Here is a 20,697-nt window from a genome sequence, read left to right as displayed (position 1 = left end):
CACACTATATTTTAGATCAAAAACGTCAAATGAATTCAGAAACTTCCAACATTAAGCAGCAGAACAGCATTCCATGTACCGTGTTAGTTTTTGTATTGTGTGTGTCAAACGCCTTTGTGCATTACCAAAGTTGTGTCTAGGAAACTTCTGAAAAATTTAGACCAATGCCAGGCTACTCATACTGAAATCCCCTTGAATTGAATTTAGTTAAGGTTTAAGAGTATCGATTTGTAAAAGTATGGAAAGACCTATATAAAGACTGTCCTGTAGCCAGCATTACTGCCATGCTTCTAATTTTGTCACGACCAATGTCATGAGGCTCGTAAGAGAAATTCAAACAGCTATTTAGACACAGAAAACTAATCCGTAAGTCACCTAAAAAGAAGCTTCAAACAATTTTGACTCCAGCCAAAGGACATCAATATAAACAGAAAGATAAAGAAAATAATTTTATCCAGAACTGAAGTCACCTTAGCAGAAGTGGGGACTGTTCCCTGAGGTTTTTTGGTCTTGGCCAGACCGGAAATGCAGCATAAGGATATAGGATCCAGCAGGAGACTTTGCAGGTAGGATTATTTAGAGAAGAACAGATTTCTGACTTCTCTACGAGACACTGCACATATTTGAAGTGTATAAATTGTTTAAAAATGAGTAGAATGGACTATTTCACACAGAATGCCATAACACCAGCGTGTTAACAGTAATATTTTAAAAAAAATTAAAATTAATCTCAATCTCAAATACTAACACTAATAGAAATACATACATGTCCATCATAAACAAATATCCTGGAAATGTCATTAAAAAGCAATGAGTCTGAACAAAAGGCAACCATAAGGCAAACTGTTGGTTCCTTCCCAAGAAGGAGTTTCAAATAAGGTTTAGTAAAATAGCTGCTAACATTTTAACTTTACCTTATTAGCTACACATAGTTAAGTTGGAAAAATATACATCATTTATTAACTCAGTGTAAAACTGTCAGGTAAAGTACATGAATCCTTAACACAAAAGAAAATCCCATGTAGAAGTCTTAAATGCTACCTAAAAATGGAGATGTTTTAAGAATTTGCTCTTGAAATTCTTATTTTAACCATCCTAGAGGGAAAAAAATCATTAGATTGTAAGAACTAGAAACAGTAGTAAGGATGCCCATCCACAAAGTCCTCTATACCTATACATATGTGCCTCCACAACCTTTTTTGAAAGCACTTTGAGAACATTTCTTCTACTCGTGATGCTTCACAGTATGCTGATGAGATAGATTTCAGCTGACAGCTTCAAGACAACAAAAACTTCAGACCCCCTTGCACAACCAGAGTCACTGTACATCCGTGAACACTTCTCTGGCATTCGGATTTCTGAAACTGATTTAAATATGCTTGAAATACAGACTTACTTACCTGCAGGCAAGGAACTACTTGGCTATTTATTATATATTATTAGGCACTACTAAGTGTCAGCATTAAAAAAATGTGTTTAGAGCAAGCAAACTGGTATCTTGAAATAGAAGTGAAATATGAAGCTTCAGAGGTCCCCACTGAGCATAAGGGCAGCGTAAGGGCTCAGGCTGCATGGGATAGCTAACAGAACACTTACTGACCGAACAGTTATGTCCACATCGGCCAATTTGAATCAGGCAGCACTTCTGCGTTTAACAAAAGCCTTTACCGCGTCAGGAGTGCCCAGACGGGGACGGCAGGTGTGTCGGACCCCCGCAGCAGGCACCCGGGGCGGCCGGGCCCGGCGGGAAGGCGGCCGGAGCCCCGTGAGGCGAGCGGCCGGAGCCCGCCCCCTGCCGGCCCGCCCCGGCTGGACAAGCCCGTTCAAAATGACTCGTCTATTTATATGAGAAACACTAAGAGAAATATAAATTGAGGATGCTAACCAAATCTGTATGAGTATTCTAACAAATAAAACTTTCAGCAGGGCACGTGGCCTTTTAGCTTTTGTACTGAAGTAAGAGGCCAAGTACCCAGACCGCTGCGCTCTTACCCCGGTCGTCTGCAGATGTTGCCTGAACTCATCCATCGTCGTGTTTGAGATGCTCATGTCCCTGAACATGCCTTCCAGTTTAGACGTGAACTGACATCCACATTCAGTCTAAAATACAAAAAATAAGTCTTGTTGTGCCAGCACTATGAAAAGAGATCTTCCGATTCACCAATACTCTAGAAGAAAAGAGCTAGTTTATAAATCTCATAAAAATGCTATTTCTGTACATTTGGTAACCAGGACCCTAATTTTCATTACTTTCAAAACTTAAAAAAAAAAAAACAACTACACCTCATTTATTCATATAAGGATTTAACTAATCATACACGAATTGAAACTTTTCTTCCTTCCCCTTTCTCTCATTAATGTATTATGGTATGTTTTCAGTATTCCTATCTCATCTTAAAAAAAAAAATCAGTGAAAGCTTATCAGACCAAGGTATACGCCTTCACCTCCTTTTTAGCATGATTCTGAAAAGAAAAAATAAAAATCTTTATGTATATCAGAAAACAAGTTGTTTTAAGTATATATAAATTTCAAGGTTTACTGCAGATTACAAAGTGAGATTACTAGATCTTTTTAGAATCAGGGACATATGCATATATCAATACACGTGCACAAACATATATTTACTTCACATATACCAGACTTCCTGCATATTTCTAGAACAGTTTTATGTATGTGGTAAAGGCAAATGTTATCTTCAGCATTCCAATCACTGGGCAAATTGTGAGAAAAGAACGCAGTCTCAGTCCATTTATTCATCTTGCACCTGTATGCCCTGTACTTTCCAAATTACCAGGTAAGATGTGGATAGGTAATTGGTAAAGAATACTGATAATTTGGAGAAATCTGATGCAAAGAGATTTTATTTAATGATTAAAATATGAGGGTCAAAACTGAGAATCAAAGACGTTTGATTCTAGGATCAAATCAGTCAGGTGCAAAAGTCCCCTAGGCACTTAACACGCCACTTAGAAAGAAGTTGCATTAGGAGTTGCTTCAAGGATTGTCAACCTTCAGGGCTTTACCTTCTTCTCCAGGTCTTGGCCACTCTTATACTTTCATGTAAATTGAATGAAGAGAAATAAGGAAGATATGTTTCTAGACACTGGCTATGAAGATTTTTTTCAATCTATCTCAAACTACGTTTAATGAAAAAGGCATTGAGCATTACTACTAGCCTGCAGCAGAAGGTAAAATTTAACAAAATTACATGCAATCAAAAGAAATCCACTGTCAATAACAGAAAATCTACAACACAGCAGAATCTTGTCTTCAAATCAAGTCAAGATGACAACTGTTATCTCTTGCATGGAAATGTTTTTTTAATGAATTTTGAAAAAAATTATGTTTGTCTTCAAGATTGCTCTCCTATCACAGGTACTTTCCAGTATTTCCTTCCTTTTATTTCCACATAATCTTTCAGAAAAAACTTTTGTTTTCTTTTGGGGCTGTAAAAATCAAATCTGTATTTAACACCAAGATGAACGTTATGTATATATCCCTTATGTAAACCAAAGAAAGCATGTTTAATAACTAAATGAAACAAAATGTACATAGGTATTACCTTACCTTTAATTTAGATATCATATTTTTCTCAGAGTCATCTGAAACACTCTTGTTTGTGAGAAGTCTTCTTGCCAAGTGCTGTTTATAATACCGTTCAAAAACATCTTTCTCTTGCATAAACCTAAATAAAACCATTGCCTTATCCAAGATAGTTTCTACTTCTTGCTCTGTTAGCTGTAAAAGAAATAATTTGCTGGTTTTAGTCTTCCAGTACAAATGTCCTCTACAATCCAGATACTTAAAGCAATTCACAGCAAGTATATGGCTTAACAATAGCCTGTACAGAAACCAACAAAACCAACATGTGAATAACAGAGCCAAAAGAAGAGGGTTCAAAATCAATAAAAGGAAGAAAATTATAAGAGAAAAGCAATTGTAAGGGATTGAGAAGCAATGGATGGTTAAAATACCTGGATAAATGCAGTGGAAGTTCCTGGATAAACATAAATTTTGAAGTAAAAAAAAAAAAAACACAGCTAGAAACCATTATTAGCAGTATGAAAAGTTAGCTCAGAATGAAAAACTTTAAATTTTTTCATTTTGCAAAGCCTGACTAGTGCTACAACAAATAAAATGATTACTTATTTTTATAAATAGAATTTACTATTTCATCCCCAAAACCTAAGATGCATGCAATAATATTCATCGTTATTCAGGGCCACTGAAACCTCAGCTAAATCACTGTGTCCAGTCGGGGGTGCTGTACCTCAAACAATTTAAGAAAGAAGCTATGAAGTAAGACTAAAGGAAAGAGGAGTACTTAAGCTAGAAGAGACCAATGTGGTAATAGTCCTCTGATATGTGAAAAAAGTAAAGACCGTTTTCCCTACCAAGGGGCTTAATTTGCAAGAGAAATTATTAGATATTGGGAATAACTACTGAACTATAAATATATTTAAGGCACTGAACAGGTTTCCAAGAGAACTGCATGATCTATTAATATTATTTTATTTTCACTGGAGTAACTGCCAGAAGTAATTTAAGTATAACTGCTTCAGAGATGGAGGACAAGCTACAAAACATCTATCTTGAGATATCCTTGTACCTTATGTAAGCTTAGCTTGCAAGTGTTAAGCACTCAAATGTATTATACAGGCTTGTGGTTTTTTTTGTTTGCTTGTTTTCTAAAGGCAATGTTGCCTTTTACCTTAATATAAAAAAAATAAATCATTCTCATGGAAATACCTTAGTTTAATCTGATCCAAGTTTACAGAGAAAAGAGTATGATCTTTTAACTTAATTTATACTTACTCCCTTGACTCCTTTTTTCAGCTTATCATCAATAAATAATGAGAGGTACTCTGGAGACCTGGAGTTGAGGTTGAGGAAGTACTCAAAGTCACCCGCAATAGTCTGTTTGAAGAGTCGATCATTATTGAAAGATTCTTGAAGAAAGCGGTCAAACCTACTCTTCAAATCCAGTAAACCCTTTAAAAAAAAAAAAAGTAGAACATTTTCACTGATTTGAAATTGTATGCTGTAAAACAGTAACAACAGATGAAGTTGTAGAGAAGACCATATCTACAGTCAGAAGTTTTGCAATGCTGTCTACACTCTGCATCGTTTGAATCTATCTGAAATTTCATTTGTTTTTACATGTCCATATTGCAACAAATCTCTTGCTGTAATAGGAGGCTACTCAAAGATTAAGTTTTTAATCACCCTTTTTAAGCAGGCTGATTTACTGCATTTTAAATCAACAACTTGAAGGAGAAATTTTTGTACTTGTTAAGCCTTGTCTATGGTAAAATTGACAAAGTCACTATCCTAAATACAGAATATGAGAAAGAAGAGGATAGGTACCCATTATCTGTATCTCTGGAGCTACTAACCAAGTTTAAGCAGAAAACACGCCACAAAAATAGGCTAAGTCTTTTTATTTTTTTTTTTTTCTGCCTGTAATTTCAATCCTGGGACACGTTCTGCGTTATTTAGCCACACGCTTCTTACTGATCTTTAAGAATCACTGTGAACATACAAAAACTAGATACAAGCAAGTGCTCTCCAGTTATCATAGCATGAAGTTCACAGACCTGAACTGAACCATTTCTTTTGAGCTAAAGCATCAGATATTTGACATCATTTTTCATGATTGCACCATTTAACCCAAAATTAAAACAACTTGGTGTAGAAAGGGAAAACATCTTAAAATCACATAAGCACCCTGCTAAGCGTAGATGATACACACAGAGTTTAGACATAACTAACACAGTATTCAAGTAAGAGGTACTGTGGGGTGGGGGTCAGAATTTCACTCAAGAGTTAAATTTATCATGGACAACTACTGGCCACACAAACTAGGTTAAATGATCAGGTTAAATGATCCTAGAGTCCTAGGTCTCTGAAGAGATTGTGTGTGGTTACTTAAAGAAGCCATTCAAGAATTACTCAAGGAAGAAGTAATGTTTCTTAGGAACTCACCATCTCACTTAAAGGAATGGTCTTTAGACAGGCTAATTAATGCGTATTACAAATTTTAAATTCAAAGTAAATCCCACTATCTCTCTCTGTTTACCAAGGTTAGCTTATGTCTCCTCTCCAGGAGTACACGATCTGAACAACCTGGTGTTAAACAGGAGAAACTGTTAGTACCTTAAATTACAACAGCATTTCAACATCCCTTCAAATTATTATAAGAAGTTTTAAATCTAATCCCCTGGCAATGCTTTTGCAATCATCTCACCAATGATGCTGAGGGTTTGGTGATGTCATGTTGTAGAAGCAGCGGTAGACTATGAAGACTGTATTTTTCTTGATACTGTAATATACCTTGTCTCTCTTCTTACTGCTATTTAAGTTCTTGAAAGTTTCAGATGAACATGGTTGAGATGAGTACGGTGGTTCCTCGATTCACAGGTATTTTTCTCTTCTTCCATTGTGTCAATGGAAATGAAGCTAAACATGTTTGGGGTTTTAGCAGTAATCAAATATCAATCCCTTCTTGAGAATGTCTTCATGAGATGGTTGCGGTACATACTGATGGGCTGCACATGAGCTCTGCCAAAGCACATGCAATATCGTTGTAAGTCTTCAGCTTCATCAGGTATTCATCTTTGTGGCGGGAAACATTGATAGCATCTTTATAATTAAGAATTTAACTTTCTCAGCTCAATTTCTTAACGGACCCTTTTAGGTCCATCAGAATTTAAAGGGAGTGAAAATTACTTGAAAATAATCCAGACATTTATTTTCCACATTATTTGCGCCTTTCTAAAAAAAAAAAATCTTACCACCACAAAAACTTAACAGCTTGTAGGCAGTAAAAACTAAAAAATTTCAAAGGGCATTTTCTCTTCTTTTTAGCAATCCTTGGAGAGGTGTTTCTTGTCCAAACTAGGTAAGAAGTTTGCTTCAGCATTGCCAGAAAATTGATAATCCAATCAAAAGTGTTTCGATACTCAAATGGCTTCTTATTATAGTAACCAGTTCTAGTAAAGTTATTGATTTCAAATGAAACAGACATAATAGTTATACAACATTAAACGCTTCTCCTAAGGACCAGACATAAGGACTGCAACTACATTTTAAAAAAACGTATTTAATGAACACACAAACATTTTTACATCAAGTATAAAACATCTTCAGTTATGAAACGTTTCCTTGAAGTTCAATGAACTCTAAAGAACATACAACCATCTTCTCAGAGGCTATGGGAGGAAAGAAAAGAAGACAAATGCTCCTGAAGTGTATTTTGTGATCTTAATAAATTAATGCTACACAACTTCTTAGTGAGATGGAGAACAACAAAGAAACTTTTTAATATGCAGAAGTGTTCGTCTCTCAGAGAGACCAAGAATAAAACTAAGTAATTTAACAAAGAGTGAGAGGTAAACGTTGTAAATCACAAGAATCTTGCTGTGAAGTACTGGATCAATAAATATCAATAGCTAAAGTTACAGAAAATTAAATGAAATAGATGCTACAAAGCTACTTGGCATACAACTCAATATGGAGGCAAATACCATTTAGGATAAATCAAGAAGTTCCCAGGTGTTTATAATAATTAGCCTGAATATTTTAATAAGAGCAGGTATACCAAAAACACAAATAATGAGCATGAGCTCCCAAGCAACTTATGTAAAAGAAGAGTTCTAAACAACTGAAAAGTCAACACGTTAATGTTTTTAACAGAAGTATAAATGTAGCTTATTAAAAAACAACCCTTTTGAATCAATTTTAAGGTTTACGATATTAATCATGTTACTCTGGAGAACGTGGAAAAGACAGAAGAAAGTTAAAAATATTTAACTACCTGAATGTAGTCAACTGGATTCTTTCCTTCTCCCTCTTCAGAAACTAGTGCTTTGCCTTGCTCTCTCAAGTATGAGCTCATGCACTCGCACATTGTCTTCAGACCATTTGGCACACGGCTAAACAACTTGTACATGCAAGCAAGATCTGTAAAGAAGAATGAGATACTATGCAGGACACTCTGCATTCTGTACTTCTGTAACTCATTCATTTCATAGCAAAAAGAACAAACAGCAGAAGTTCTCCCACTTTAGCCATAAAAAGCATCTTGTAACAACAGCTCAGGCAGTTGAATCATCTGATGTCCCCTTTCCTCTACCCCCGAGAACACGCTGACTGCAGCAGCCACAGAAAATTAAATTAAAAACAAAGGTTGCATTCAGTTATCTAGTTGAGATTGTCTATAGTACGTCATCTGGTGTTGCTGATCCCCAGGCCCATTGCTTTAAAATACGGTGTGTTTTAAGCTTCGCTAGAACTATGTTTTGCAGTGGTATTTAAGAACATATCTTTCGAGGTACCATCCCAGTATCAAATACTATGTTGAAACAAATAGGACAACACTAAGATACTTATTTCTGTAAAGCAAAAAAATGGCACAAATACGAGTTTAATTCACACTTGTCTTGCTGAATTTAATTCATTTTGTCCTGAAAGAATACTCAGCCACATAAATTCATACTGTTTTGTTTCATGCATCTAAAATTATGAGAAGTGACTTAGCTTAAACCTGACTTTCCAGAAGAGAAACCCATCCTTATACATCTCTTATACAGTCTTCACAATACAGCAAGTATTTCCTCTCTAATATTTAACTAAATCAAATCAATGCCCATAAAAGTTAAATTCTTGTATCTTACAAATACCCTTCAATATCCTTGTCCTCTCAGCCTGAAGCCTATCTTAACTGGATATTAAAGAAAAAAAGTTAAGTCTGGTATCATCACTCTCCTTTTCAATAAAGGAATTCCCTTTTCTTAAAGCTAAGAGATTTGCTCACTTTGTCTCTCTGACTACCACCTAGTAATTGTGAAGCTACTTTAAGGAACAAAAGCCATTAATCTAAGCAGCAAGTCTGTTCCTTTTCTTACTGCTTTAGTATGAAGACTGATCTCTAAATATAGCTACTACAATCACTGTTCGTTACGATGCTGTAGAATCTTAAGATCTCTCTCTTTCCATAACTTCTGTTCAGTCGCTGCCTGTCCCGTATCACCCTGCACTGCAGAAAACCTTACCAGACCGACCCCTTCTTTTTCCACCACTCAGAACGTTTTTCATCCCTTAAGAAAGGAACAGATAACTTCTTCCTGCAACAAAGCCTTTTCCCCAAGAACTGGCTGCACAATACATTGATTAAATAAGTCATTTACTCTAGCACTTTTCAAGTAACATGCCATCTCTGACCCCCAAAGAACAAAAAAAAGCAAAAACAAACAAAACACAATAAAACACTTTGAATTTTGAAAGCTACAAACTGGAAGCACAAAAGGAATAAAACAGCTCATGGAAAACAGGCAAAGATCAGTACAAAAGATGAGTACTTTTCTTACTAAATACTTGACTTACCAAAAAAAAGAGAAACAAGTTAAAAATACAGTCTGTCTGAAAAGCCTCTGAAGTACCATTCTCAGATGTTCGCAAAAGAAAGTCACCAAAGCATTTTCAGAATTACATAGGAACATGAACTTTAAGCTCAGTTTATCCTATGTTTAAAACCAATAAGCAGTTTCGTAAGCATTTGTCTCCCATATGATGGGGTCTTACCTTCTGTCTTCCCATTTTTCAGCATATGAACTAGCCCAGAGTTCTCCATTTCCACTATAGTTTTCATATGCTTGGAAATAAGTTCCCTCTCAACAACTTTCACAATTGGTTCTTCTGTTGATTTATCCAGACAATGCATCACCCGTTCTATTTCTTCATTAATTCTAGCTTCTACTTTCTTTATATATACAGAAGCACTGTTTTCAGCTAAAAATTTCTGACTTTCCATCTGCGATTAACACAAATTAATATTTTAGATACTTTTTTTTAAGGGTGGAAAAAGGAAATGTACTGGTTATTTCAGATCAGCATTCATCAACAAGTTAAATCACACCCAGCATGTCTAACGAATGAGACTATTGTACCCCCAAGATTTACATACGCACTTCACACAAAATAAAGGTTCTAGGACACTTATTGCGTTACATACGTATGGGGATACGTGGAATATGAATACAGAACTTTTCATGCTAAAACAAACTAAACCAACCTAGTATCCAGTGACCAACAGGAGTTTTAGCTACAGGTCAAAAGAAAACAGAAAAGTGGGGAGAAGGAAAAGATAAAAATTCTTTTCAAATATCAGCTTGTGTCATATTTATGAGCTGTGAGGATCAACAGTTCTCATACTTGCTAATGACAATGCTGATCATACTATTTCATATGAAATCATTTTTGTCCACACTGGTCAGTGTAGTCTTCTAGAGAAAAGATTATATACATATATATATATATATATATATATATATTTTAAAAGGCAGAGCTAAGGAATGAAACTCAAGGTCATTTCTTTTCTTAATTTAACGTAGCACCAATAAAAAACAGAATGCAATGACTTTTGAAACTTGTGCAATGTAAACTTCTGATTTTCAAGGACATTTAGAGGTGAGAGAAAGGCAGTCATCCTGCATAAGAATAAAGAAACTGACAAATTATCTTACATAGGTACCCTTTAACACACTTTTACAATTTCTATCAATGCATGATTAAACTCAACCACCATTCAACTGGCTTTTTTTCCCAGAAACAAACTCACCAAAACATTCAGGAAATATTTTAAATGCACTGTTTGGTGTTTGGTTAACATCTGGATAGCCACGCTGATGCACTTAATTACTTGACTCAGTTCATATTATCACAACATATAATTAAAAAAAGAGACTATGAAGGAAGCAAAGCTTTCTCAAAGGCAGTTTGACAACTAGTCTCTGCTCTCCATTCCCAACCTGCATCCACCTGAACTTTCCATACCGCTGGTATCTCAAAAAACCCTTTTAGATCCAGAGACTGTGCTTACAATGCGGAGATAGACCGAGCTGCAGGAAACAGCCCAACGCATACACAAGATTAGCATGATGATTACTTTACATGTTATCATGTATCCATGTCTCACAATTACATTTGAATTATAGTAATTCTGTTAAAATTAGTGTTACTTTTTCTCAAAGTTAGTCACATTTTCTTATTTCGTTTAACAGAAGTTGGCTTACTTTTCAAATAAATAGTGGTTGAAGTACCACCAATTCTCAAAATTCCAAGCAGTGACAAAAGCATTCCGAATATGATAATTACAAGACTGTTGTACCTGAAAAAATTCTGCAGACATCTCCAAAAACGGAGCCTCAAAGTCTTCTTCATAGACTGACCTTCCTTCAAGACCTAGAATCATTAACATCTGGCAAGCGTTTCTTATTGCGCCTCTGCCAAAAAGTAAGTTGTTAACAACTTGAGAAATCAACATGTTTACAAGATAGAGAGTACACAGAATAACAACTCAGAAGATTTCAACTTAATTAAAACATACTGATAAAAAATCTATCCTAAATCTGTTTGCTACAACAGGTTTTCCAGAAGCTTACAGTAGCAAGATTCTTTCTGTTCTAAACTAAGCAGTTGAAAATGTTTATTAAATATCTTAAACACAGAGATAGGGAAGCAGGTCTCAAGTTCTACTAACTCTGGTAACTATTAACAAGAATATATTTCACCATACATGAAAATAATCAAGGAAAATGAAAATGACATATGCAGGTTTGAATTGAACAATTCAAAACAAATTTCTCTTCTTCTTTTAAAAGAAGTAATGAAAACATATCTGCAAGTTAAGCATAGAAACAAATTAATAAAATACACAAACAAAAGAACTGTATCCAGGAAAAAATTCCACTTTCTGGCAGTAGGGGACATTATACAGCTGTTGCCAGGAAGTATTTTTCTCTTCAAAAATTGCATGTTGGGCAATCACAATCACAGAACTGCAGCCAAAGTAGCATGAAGTTTACGTATCTCCACACCCAACAGCTGTCCTGAAACTGCAGAAGCACAAAAAAAAGCCTTGCAAATTTCAAGTTACTTCAGCTGCAGTATCTGAAATGCGTGGTACAGAACTCCACATCTACAAATACGGCAAGAGAACAGGAGGAGAAGATTTTAAGGCTTGGAGACAACTGAACTACTAAGAAACACATGGACTAAAACATTAGGAAGGGAAACAAGGAAAAAACAAAACTCCAAAAAACAAGCAAAGCTAGAAGAAGACTGAACAACAGCACAGAGGAAATAAAAGATAGCAAGGGGCAGAGAATTGTCAAACCTCCACTTTATAAAAAAAATACTCTGACACACGGTGGTAACAGAGAAATTTAACAAAAAGTTTAATAAAGACCACAAATATTAAAAATGTTATTAATGTGCTTCTCCATCTACCTACTATGTTAAACTCTGGCACGAAGAAAAATATTTTTCCAGATTATTAAGCAATTTTTACTTAAGTAATGACTTAGTTGCATACGCTCTTGATTCACTCAAAAGTTGATAGGTATCATTTACAACAGAAGACAGTCACTTACAAACATCTTACCTGTCTACAACTTCTCCTTTCCTTTCTCTTGCAATCATATCCAGCAGAGTTTGCCGTAGATGATCCCTAATACAGCCGTAGCGTACAACTTGATCTCGAAAAATAATCAAACCCAAATTGTAGACATTCTCCACGTTATTTTGTTGCACATAAACACGGTCCTACAACGAAGGCATACATGACAGTGAAATTCTAAATTCATCATGCCCAGGCTATTCAAAATTGAAAGAGATTGGTCATATTTGTGCTGTACAGATATAATCAAATTAATCTTCTCTCCTTTCTTCATAAAAGGAAATTAATAACAATCTCAGAATCAGTCCCATTTTCAAAAATCTCATTTATATAGAAAGTCTACATTGTTCAGATTAAAAGCACAGAATTTATAACTAAAGCATGCCAGAACAAACCAATACCCATGCCATTTTTAGTTGGGGGGTAGGGAAGCCCCCAAATACTGAGAAAAATCGTGACATCATTTGAAAGAGGTTTTACTTTTCTACACAATCCCCTTCCATCCACCCCCTTTTCTCTTCTTTAGTGAGTAAGAAATCATTTTTCCCCTATCTCCTATACATACTCCTACCACTCCCTTCAGGTTCACAGTTCCTCCTCAATATTTAGTGAAATTTCCTGAAATAGCATCATTAGGTGAATTGAAGACAAAGTAAATCCAAAATAAGAATAGTTACAGTCAAAGTTCATGAATTGGTACTGTAAATTGATCATAAGGGCTTCTGTTGAACCCCCATTTAAAATTCGCTTCCATTCAACTTGAGCAAATATTTCGAAACTTTGTTGTTTCCTCAAAATCTCCTTGCCCTCCCCCCAAAAAAGAGAAAAGAAAGGGGAGAGTAGAAAGAATAAATCTATATTGAAATGTAAGAATTATTCTATCTTCCTACATAATCTCAATGTATCAGAAAGGTCAGGCTGCCCGACCATCCACTAGCCCTATACTACCACCCACACTTACAAATCCAGGCCGATGCTCAAAACACCATTCCAAGTCTGTACAGCGCAAACGCCACAGTACAGAGTTCACTGGGACTCTACTGAGCAGGTAACCATGAGTTTCCTATTACTCTTTGCAGAAATGCAAAAATTTCTCTCTTCTGTTCAAGTTTTGATTCATCAACCCCTTTTCTATTCCTTTCCCCCAACACATCTACTCTCTAGAAAAGCAGGAGTACTAATAAAGTTAACTGACAGGCTGAAAATGTGTATGTTCACTTAACATCTAGTAATGGGTAAGATCATTAAAACAACAAAAAAATTAAAGTTTTTACAAACTATTTCTGAGATGAACAGTAATGATTTTTTTTTTCATTTCTGTAAGGACAAGCCATTCTTCGAATGTAATTGTTCAGGTTGCTACTGAAAATACTGCTTTATTACCATTTAAGCCTCAGGATGCTCATATTTGTAGAAGTTAAAAAGAGTTCTATACCCCCTTGCACATCTGCTTGCGACAAGGTTTTCTGAGAATTTACATGGCTAAAACAAAATAAATCAACAGCAAATCAAACACTATAGAAAATTAAGGTCAATGATGGAATGGGAGTATGAACTACTCATTTCCCCACTAGGTCCATCAATTAACTTCTTAAGTGCTTTACCACACTCAGAAATGAACTGTAAAGTTACCCATACACACAGAAAACTAATTTTTTTTTTTTAAACAAAAATCATGCTTCAGACCATGGAAAAAAAATTACACAATTGGAAGTTCATAGAAGTTCCTTGGAAGTTCATACAAGTTCCACAACTGGAAGGAATCAGAAGGAATAGATCCTACAGCCTTTAGTATTTTAGCAGCTGAATGTACACGGAAATATTATCCATGCAGGAATTATATAACAGATTGCCTCCTGATAACTGGATGAAAGTAAAATATGGAGTCCATATTCAGGAATGATTTTGCACTAACACCCTTCAGACAGGCAGCACTTAATTTCAACGAAGCCGAAGGATGGGAACAGATCAGGCATACATACATACTCCGTGGTTCATGAAGCAAGCAGAACCCTGCCTCAAACCAAAAAGTTTACTCAGTTTGGTCTCAAGAAGTCAGTTCAGTGACACATGGTGGTCTAGATCCTTAGAATGTTATTGGTTTTCATTTCTTCCTGCTATTCAGGAAATAATGTTATTTATTTTACTCCCTTACTTCCCCACTTACATCCAAGAACAAAAGTAAATAAGATTCTGAAATAAGACAAGCTTAAACTACACTTTTAAAGAGATGAAAGACAAAACTAAAAAGAAGTGCCTAACACACTATGTTAGTATGTATTCTTTCCTCCACAAGTTATTTCCAAAGTATATTCAGGCCTCTGAAGCACAGGCAGCAGGGTATCAAAATGGATTAAAGCAATGGTTGTGACTCATCTGCATAGTTTCTGTTGTGGCAGCCCGTGCTAAACACTGCCCTTATGAAATGAAGTAGTAGCTGCACTAGGAACTTTTTTCAGTGTAACAGCAATGCCTCTTTAGTAAGCCAGACCACTCTACAGCACCCAAACTAAGTAACAGCATTAATGTTTCTGATACTGCGGATTTGCTCTCTCTTGGTAACAGACCCTTTTATTGTTTACTGGAAGCTCTCCCAACCTACAGAAAAATAACCTCGGAGACAGGAAACTTCATTTGGGAACAGGTTTGACTGACAAGGCTACATGCTACTGAACAGCAATCACTTCCCATGGGGAGACGCAGCAGGTGCTTAAAAGGTAAGAATAACTCTCAGGAGACAAGGGTGGAGTTTCAGACGGCAATTATTCAGAAACTACAGTGCTGCTTACACTGCAGAATAACTCTGATCTCAGCTGAAACAAGTTACCTACTGCACATCATCAACAGCCACATTTTGCACCACCTCTGCACAGATGCTCTGCCTGGATGACATTCAGCCTTTGGACGCCGTTGTATACAGTAAGCGTCTTTAATCCCAGTTCTGAAAATAAAACCACCACTTCTCCCTACCACCTCCTGTGTGAGCCACAAGCAATGGGAGTCTTATGTCCCGAGGTCACAACCTGCATGGCCGACCAGCCACTGCTAGCTTAAATCAAGGCACCGGCTTCATGCACTGCGCACGAGGGGAATATTCCTCAAAATACACAACTGCATTCACAAGAGCAATTGCTCATTTCTGACACAGTTTACCACCTATGCGTACGCCTGTATGCAGCTAGAGGTGTGGCTGCTGTGCTTACATACCTGAAATTGCTTTAAATTTAGCAAGTACAAGTAGCAAAGAAGGGACACCAGAGAATCCAGTACAGCCCAGTTTCTGTACAATGTTCCAGGAATACTCACACTCTTGTAAGTTAAAAGACCAAACAACTAACTGCATCTCCACTGCTACGGTTGCATACAGCAGCTAAATGAAAACTGTTGTAGGTATGCTTACCTAACACCACAGCCATAAGCAAGACTACACTTCGAATATACGCAAACACAGTGCATGACTTCACTACTGGAACGTCTTAGTTCTTAGATTAGTTAACATCTTAGAACTTCACTTCGCGATGATGCTGCTTCACATGACTTCACTACTTCAGTGCTCACTGCTTGTGCAGACACTGCCATGAATTCACAGTGTGTGTTACATCTACTCTGGCACTGACTATTGTAGCCTAGACACAAGCCGAAAGGAAGAGTGCTAGTTCATATATAATACAAAAAACAGTACAGCTATGTATACGTGAAATTCCATCGCAGAAACTGGAATATCTCAAGAAACCTAGATTTGCCTTCATTGTGCGTCTCCAGGTTGCAAAACCTCACATTAGAGCTACATTATATAGCAGACATGAAAACAAGCAGACTTTAACACAAGAGACAAGGTTATAGTTTTTTTTTTTTCAAATGCAATTGCAATGCAAGCTTTACAGTGTCTTGAAGAGGAGGTTCTGAATGTAAAGGAAGTTCTGCCGTAAACCTCAAACTGCAAAGATTCTAAGTCTACAAATGAGTACCATAATTATGCACAAACTACAATGTTACAAAACATACTTTTCTAAAAGGACCCTATTGAACTCATTTTCATTTTAGAAGTGGCATATCCAAACAGAAGACAAGGATAGATGTGTGTTGGGCAGGTGTTTGCTTTGAATTATATCGTAAGTGACCTAATGGTTCAAAATAAACTGGAAAACAAACAGTATTAAAACAGATACAGCTTAGTTTAGGATGTACAATCACTAGGTTGAAGCAAGATTGTAAGAGGGTAAGATTAGAATTCAAGAGGACGTTAAATGTTATACTTTCACTGACGTCAAACTGTGGCTTCTTGGGTACCAATAGGTACATTTCCTGAAACTGACGGGTAAGCAATTGGGATGGCCTACAAAATAAGAGAAGGATTGGGTTATCCCTTATTATAAACATTATAATTGCATGTACTTCTCCTGACAGAACACAAGCATGTCAGTTAACAGTGCCTGGTGACTGTGTTTATGCAGTGATTTGTTTTATCTTAAAAACAAACAACAACAAAAAGGCCCACATTTTTATTTAAATAACTTTAGCTGTGCATGATTGAAGACACAAACTACTCTGGCATAAGAACATTGCTATAAAACCACATTTCATTCAGACTCATCCCATAGAATAGCAAGACTTGCTTTATAAAGTGCTTTATTTTAGAGCAGTAAGGTCTTATCTTTAACAGATGTCCCTCCGTCGTAAAATTTTGTGGTACCAGCAGCTTTTTCAAGCTTTTTGAATGAATGCATACTTAAGACTTGAAGTTTCCTGCTCCTAATCTCATTCTAATAAACAGAATTATGTTGACAACAGGATGTTCCAGAGACAAAAGTAAAACTGCAAGTCTTTGAGGCCTGTCCAATTTTATACCATACATTATGCTTCAATTTGTATCAAAGTGTGTATTTTCTCTGAAAATGTGTCCTATGCTTCTCCAATTCAAAGAAAGGGCCAGAGTCTGCCCATTTTATCAGCTTCCTGCTTTAGATAATTCTATCTAATAAAGATTAAATTAATAATCATAAAGCCATGTTATATTATAGATAGTTAACAAACACACATTAAGAGCTCCTGAAGTTTGAGAAGTTTATAAGAGCTTTTTGAAAAAAATTATTAACATTTACTCTTATACTATGAAAATATTTACAGTAGATGTATCTGTTCTGTTACTTTGGGTCTCATTTAGGTACAAGGTAAAAGCCTATAGGGAGACAAATAGTTAGTCAAGTGGAGGCCTCAGCAGAACACCTACTTGAAATAATTAAAAACTGTCAAACAGCACATGAAAGTCTAATCTAAAATGACCTTCACTGGTAATTCCATGCTAGCTATATATTCCAGAGATATTTAAATTTGTTAATTCTAATTCATACAGAATAATAAAGTCCATTTTGCACTTCAGATCTCCATCTTCTGAAGTTCTGGTGGAATCCAGCATCTTCTGTACTGAAAAGGTAAATAGCACATGGCTAAAACATAGCAGGTACTCCCCTGGAAAGCTCTGGATTCCATAAAATCACAGAATGGGTTGGGTTGGAAGGGACCTTCCACTAGACCAGGTTGCTCAAAGCAGCATCCAAACCTGGCTCTGAACACTTCCAGGGATGAGGCTCCTTCTTATAATGTTTCTGGAAACTCACCACTAGTTTTGGTTGATTATTCTACTCATTAACCATTTTTCTGGGTATTAATTGTCTTATTTTCCATTTGAATTTATCCAGATGCGCTTAACAGCAATTGGTTTTTATTTTTCCTTCACTAACAGATTAGAGAATTCAGCATTTCTCCTAGTGAAGGCAATATACCTTCACTACACAAAATAATCTCTAAATCTTCCTTTTGGCAAGATAAGGCACACAGATCTAAGTGTCACTGAAGCGTTTTATATCCAGCCCTCTATATTTAGACTTGCGGTCTATTTCCAACTGAAAAAAAAAAGCCAGTAAATCCATTAAAAAAAGTTTGAGCTATGTAGCTGCAATAATTACTCAAAAATCTTTAGCATTTAGTAGCTTATTAACCAACAGGATTTCTTCACAGTTAATTTAGATAGGTTCAGTTTCATACTGTGAGATCTTTAATTGCTGCAAGAACTTAATTCTGCTTGTTAAGTAGATAAGAGTATAATCTCAGTCAAAAATCTTTTTTGATAATAAAAAATGAAGCACTACCTTATCCCCTCCCTGAGCAATACTGCACAAAGTACTATTTTTAGTGTGATATTTTGGAATAAGAGATTTTACATTAAAAAACAGTCCTCAACATGTATTTCTTTTCCTTCTGAAGTTAACCCTTTGGCTAAAAAGTGTATAAAAATATACTCTCCTGCACCCTCAGAGTATGCCCACCATTCTGGGAATTTAAACATACACGTACTATGTAAAGCATAACACAATCCAGATACAAGGCCCTCTCTCTTCAGAAACGACCGTTTCCGTTAGCTGTCAGGTTAGGAATGTCTTTTTTTCCCCCCCTTGTAAAATTACAACCATCCAACGAAAGATCATGTGTTCATCTATTCATGCTACTTAATTCTGTGCCAAGCTCTTTATGAACAGCAAAACATTCAGTTTGAATTCAACCCTTCCTGAAGGACACAAACTGCACCTAAGCAAAGCTATCTTCTTCACAAAAAATTTAAAGAATGACAAATGTCATTTGTGCAGGCTTTACACCACCATGCTTTCTACAGGAACAAACCACCACTAGGTGAATAAAAACGTGAAATTAACATTTGTAGCCTGCCAGAATCTTTTAAGAACTGCAAAATTCAACCAGTTTTCAAATGTTCTTTCCTAGCGATGAGAAAAGAACCACCTAATTATAATTTTTCACATACTTGTAATAATGGTCTCATATACATATGGAATTCAAAACAAGGGATTAAAAGAATCATCTTAAGACTTAAGCATGCCTTACTTTTATCCCTCCACCTCAATTGTTTACAGTTGTAAAAAAGCAAGTAAGCATCACATTAAACATGTAAAAAAGCAGAACACCCACCATATACATCAGAATGTCTCTAATCATCACCATTGCTGTTTGATGATCATTCCATGCTTGGTTTAGTGTCTGTAAGAAGTTGTTATTCAAGGAGTTTAACACATCTTCTCGCACCTGAAGTGAAAAAGAATATATTGTCATAAAACGAAGTCAGTTTCCCCTTCATCATTTAAATCTTAACAAGCTCTGCTTCAGAAAACAATAGTTCTTCTCTTCTGTGAACTCTGAATATCACAAACACGTTCATATTTTTCCTGGGTGCTGGCCAGCCCTGTATATACCCTTGTATATAACTTCAGGAGAAAAATAAGGCTTTATATAAGCATGAAAAAAAACAGTGTGAAAACAAGAGCAACAAAATAAACATGGATATTAAATTTCAAAGGAATATCTGAAATTTCAAATGTTAGAAATATTTTTATATAACTTCTTAAAGGTTTAATTTCCTATGCTCTGCTGTTCCAATTAACGTTAACTTTACTATCACAAGTCATTTCAGAATATTGGGAAGTACCAGTAGATGTTATAAGCAGAAACAAGCACAGGTAGAAAATCAGACATGGTGACGGTTAGAGAAACAAGCCAAGAGAGCAGCAAATAGTTGCAGCAAATAACAGTCCTGAAAGGAGACATTCACTCAGTAAAGACCAGACTCTTGTATTAATAGTCTGAAATTGCTAACAAGACTTCAGGGAACAAGAGAAAAAACATCACCATTTTTACTAATGCATTGTCTAGTTGATTTGTTCATCCCAACAACTTCAGGCTTTATGTCTTTCTGGTATTACTACTCCCTACTGATCAAAAAGAATATCTGGTTTTCTATTTTGATTTTCATGCAGCAGTCATGTACTAACAGTGCTCAGGCTTTCAACTCCTGTAAAAGATAAACCTAATGTAAAAATACATATATATATTCCAGATTTAACAAAATGTGTGAATTGAATTTTGAAACAGCATAAAGAATACATCCTGCCCTCTGGCATTACCCCCAAATCATGTGAATCCACCCTCTGCTTTACGATAACCCTCAAAAGACACATACAGTCCAGGCATGTAAATGAATGGCCAATAAACCTCCAGGAGTTAGAGTATGTTCAACTCCCAGCCAGCAGAAAATACTCATTTTTTTCCTCCTTTATAATGAACCTGTCATGGAAAAAAAAACCAACAACCAACAGATATCTGTTAGGAAGAAAACACAAAAGCAAACAAAAACCAAATAATCAAGCAAAAACAACCTGGTACCTTTTAAAGG

General features: G+C 35.9%; 1 protein-coding gene across 1 annotated transcript in view; it reads right to left on the bottom strand.

Annotated features, from left to right (window-relative positions):
* CUL3 (cullin 3) overlaps positions 1–20,697 on the bottom strand; it is a 56,204-nt gene that overhangs the window by 11,542 nt on the left and 23,965 nt on the right. The window contains exons 3-10 of the mRNA XM_083847980.1: positions 19,440–19,553; positions 12,444–12,604; positions 11,169–11,283; positions 9,584–9,812; positions 7,818–7,963; positions 4,817–4,993; positions 3,569–3,739; positions 1,993–2,100 (exon numbers count right to left, since the gene is read on the bottom strand). Coding sequence (XP_083704106.1) covers positions 1,993–2,100; positions 3,569–3,739; positions 4,817–4,993; positions 7,818–7,963; positions 9,584–9,812; positions 11,169–11,283; positions 12,444–12,604; positions 19,440–19,553 — 1,221 coding nt within the window. The remainder of the gene's footprint in view (positions 1–1,992; positions 2,101–3,568; positions 3,740–4,816; positions 4,994–7,817; positions 7,964–9,583; positions 9,813–11,168; positions 11,284–12,443; positions 12,605–19,439; positions 19,554–20,697) is intronic.

This window comes from Anser anser (genome assembly GCF_964211835.1).
Source record: "Anser anser genome assembly, chromosome: 9".
In the NCBI taxonomy this organism is placed as follows: Eukaryota; Metazoa; Chordata; class Aves; order Anseriformes; family Anatidae; genus Anser; species Anser anser.
Note: the sequence above shows the minus strand (reverse complement) of the source record. Positions and strands in the feature narration are given on the sequence as shown.